Source organism: Vicia villosa, linkage group LG1 (assembly GCF_029867415.1).
Source record: "Vicia villosa cultivar HV-30 ecotype Madison, WI linkage group LG1, Vvil1.0, whole genome shotgun sequence".
NCBI lineage: Eukaryota > Viridiplantae > Streptophyta > Magnoliopsida > Fabales > Fabaceae > Vicia > Vicia villosa.
Window position 1 is genome coordinate 212,884,397 of NC_081180.1, and position 3,083 is coordinate 212,887,479.

General features: G+C 41.1%; 1 protein-coding gene across 1 annotated transcript; it reads right to left on the reverse strand.

Moving 5' to 3' along the window:
* LOC131594515 (uncharacterized) lies at positions 1-2,500 on the reverse strand. Its single transcript, XM_058866672.1, has 3 exons — positions 2,363-2,500; positions 1,669-2,119; positions 1-578 (listed from the first exon to the last, which is right to left on the reverse strand). The coding sequence occupies exons 1-3, from the start codon at positions 2,498-2,500 to the stop codon at positions 1-3; spliced, it is 1,167 nt and encodes a 388-aa protein (XP_058722655.1).
* Between the last annotated feature and the right edge of the window lie 583 nt (positions 2,501-3,083).

The following is a 3,083-nucleotide window of genomic DNA, read 5'->3' on the forward strand; positions in this document are numbered from 1 at the left end:
CTAATCATCAGACCCATCACTGTCTTCATCACTAGAGCCACCAGTATTGTCATCACTTGAGCTACTAGTCTCTTCATCAGCATCACTACTCCCAGTATCCTCAGAGCCCTCACCATCCTCAGCCTCTTCCTCAGCCCCACTATCAGCACCTTTGTCTTCATCCATATTGTCACCATCCCTTCCACCAGCAAGATCATCATCTGTAGACTGCTCAAGACTTTGGATGAGCTTTTCAAGCTTCATCTTCCTGTTGTCCAACTCCTTACAAGTCTCTTTCAGCTCAGCAATAAGAAGGGCTTTGTTCACAGACTTGCTGGGTTGTGATGTCCCAGCAGATGTCATGTCATCAGACCTCTGGAGCAGCTTGTAGTGAAAAGACAAAGCACTTTCCCTCTTACATACAGAATCTTTACTTTTCAGAATTCCAGGGTGTTGCTTGAGGATTATCCCACATATCAGGGATGGGAATGCAATGGGGAGCTTGGTAGCAGAGGTACCAGCATACCTCATAGTTTGATCAAATATGTAGGTCCCATAGTCAAATTTTGTCTTGGTTCCCACAGCATAAATGAATTTACCTAGGCCAACAGCAATTAGGGGTGGAAATAGGCTAGGCTAGGCTAGGCTTTAGAAGGCCTGAGCCTGTCCTATGATAAACTTAAAAGGCCTAAGCCTGGCCTAAGGCCTATCATAGGCTCAGTTTTTTGGCCTGGCCTGGCCTTTCTAAAAGTCTGGTCTGGCCTGAAAGCCTATTTAAAAAGCCTGTATCTCATTAAAATTTTCAATTAATTTATATAACTTAAGAAGTCTTGTAGGTTGGCCTATATATACATATATAAGTGAACCTATTTATCATTTGTTATATATATATATATATATATATATATATATATATATATATGAAAATATAGGCCGGCCTATAAGGCTTCATAGGCTTTTTTAATAGCCTAAGCCTGACCTATTAAATAAAATAGGCTTTTAAAAAAGTCTAAGCCTGGCCTCTTTATTAAATAAGCCTGGCCTGGCCTAGGCCTATGTAGGCTGGGCCGTAGGCTCCTGTAGGCCGGCCTGGCCTATTCCCACCCCTAACGGCAATGGTAGAAGTGTGATTGTTAGGCACCCAGTTTGCAGCACCAATTTTGTGCAGCAAGGCATACCTGCCATTCAAAAGACTAGCAGACAATTTACTCTTTATGGGCCATTTCTTGACCTTACCACCAGTGATAACATTGCATACTTCATTGTCAGTTACTTCAAGCTCAGGTTGAGCCTCAGCATCTCTACCTAGATATAGGTTGATAACAGCAGGGGAAAAATCTATACACTTTCTTCTAACATACACCTTATGAAAATCATCAGTTCTTCCATCACCACAATCTTGAGACAAATTCACAATAAATTCCTTCACAAGCATTTCATAGCACTTTGAAAAATGAGTAACAGTCTTAATCAAACCTGCAGACTTGATGAGCTTCATGACCTCTTGACATTCCAGAGCATCATTTGCTAATTCTCTTTCTAGAGCCAGCCTTCTTTGATAAACAAACTTCCACTGGATGGCATTTGAAGCATAGTGCAAGTAAATGTTGTCCAAGGGAACATCACGAACCTTTGTGGAGGATTTTCTGACAGCAATCTTCTTCTTTGATGGGATGTCAGGGACATCACTTAAGACATCGTCTTCAGGGGCAGAAACACTTCTTTCCTTCCTCTTCTTCACATCAATCTTGCTCCCAGTGGTTGAAGGTTCAGCAAGAACCTTCTTGATCTTCTTTATAGTGACCTTCTTTTGATGAGTAACTTGAGGTTTGGAGAAATCTTGATCACAAACCTGTTTGCCCTTACGAGTCTTGACTCTATGAGAGATGCTAGAGATGAGCTCATCATCAGCAATGTCAATAGAATCATCCAGATCATCCAGATTCACCACATCATGCACAGTAGGGCCTTCATTAAGAGTTTCTTTAGAAGGAGCAACAGGAACCTCTTCAGCTTTCTCAGGTTCAAGAATCTCAGCATCTTTAGTACCAGATGTTTCAACATTGATAGCTTCAGATGTCTCAACATCTTTGGCACCAGGGGTCTCATCATTGTTATCAACAGATGTCTCAACATCATCCTGATCTTTGCTAGCATCATCTTGATCATCTTGATCATCTTTGCTGTTCTTAGAGGCAGGAATTTGGGCTAGAGGAACAGATATTCCATCAACCTTGTGCCCTTCATTCAAGATTCTTGTGACAATTCCTGCGATTGCATTGTGAACATAAGCAGAGCCCTCTCTACCCTGAGTAGAAAAGGTTTCTGGAACAGATCCACCAGTTGATTTTCTTGCATGCATCTTTCTTGGTAGACTACGAACAGGATCGGTAGCAGGAACAGTGTTCAATGGCACAACATTCAACACAACATCTTGATCACTCACCACATTTGGTGCCCTAGATCCTGATGCTGTTTCAGAGGGAGGAGACGATTTCTTTGAGGGAGAACTCTGAGACATGGTGAGAGAAAATGGAATGCTGGGGAAAGGTTTGTGAATGCAACGACACAGAGAGGTAGCGTGATTGCTGAAGATAGGTTTTGGGGGAATGGAAACCGTTTGGACAAATTGTAAAAGAGGGGGAAAATACACTTTAATGTGTAATGATAGCAAATATTTGGAGAGAGAAATAATGTTGGCCCCACACCCGGTTAATTGCTATAATCCTTCACAAAGACAAATGCCTAGTTTACTTCTTAGATTTTCAAATTGATTTGCATCCAAGGCTTTTGTGAAAATGTCAGCCAGTTGAAGATTTGTAGCAACATGTTCCAAGGCAATTATTTTATCCTCAACAAGATCTCTAATGTAGTGGTGTCTAATATCAATGTGCTTGGTCCTGCTATGCTGAATGGGATTCTTTGAAATGTTAATGGCACTTAAGTTGTCACAATATAATGTCATGACATCTTGTGTGACATTGTATTCTGTTAACATTTGTTTCATCCAAACAAGCTGAGAGCAACTACTTCCTGCTGCAATGTATTCTGCCTCTGCAGTGGATAAAGACACACAATTTTGTTTCTTGCTGAACCATGAAATA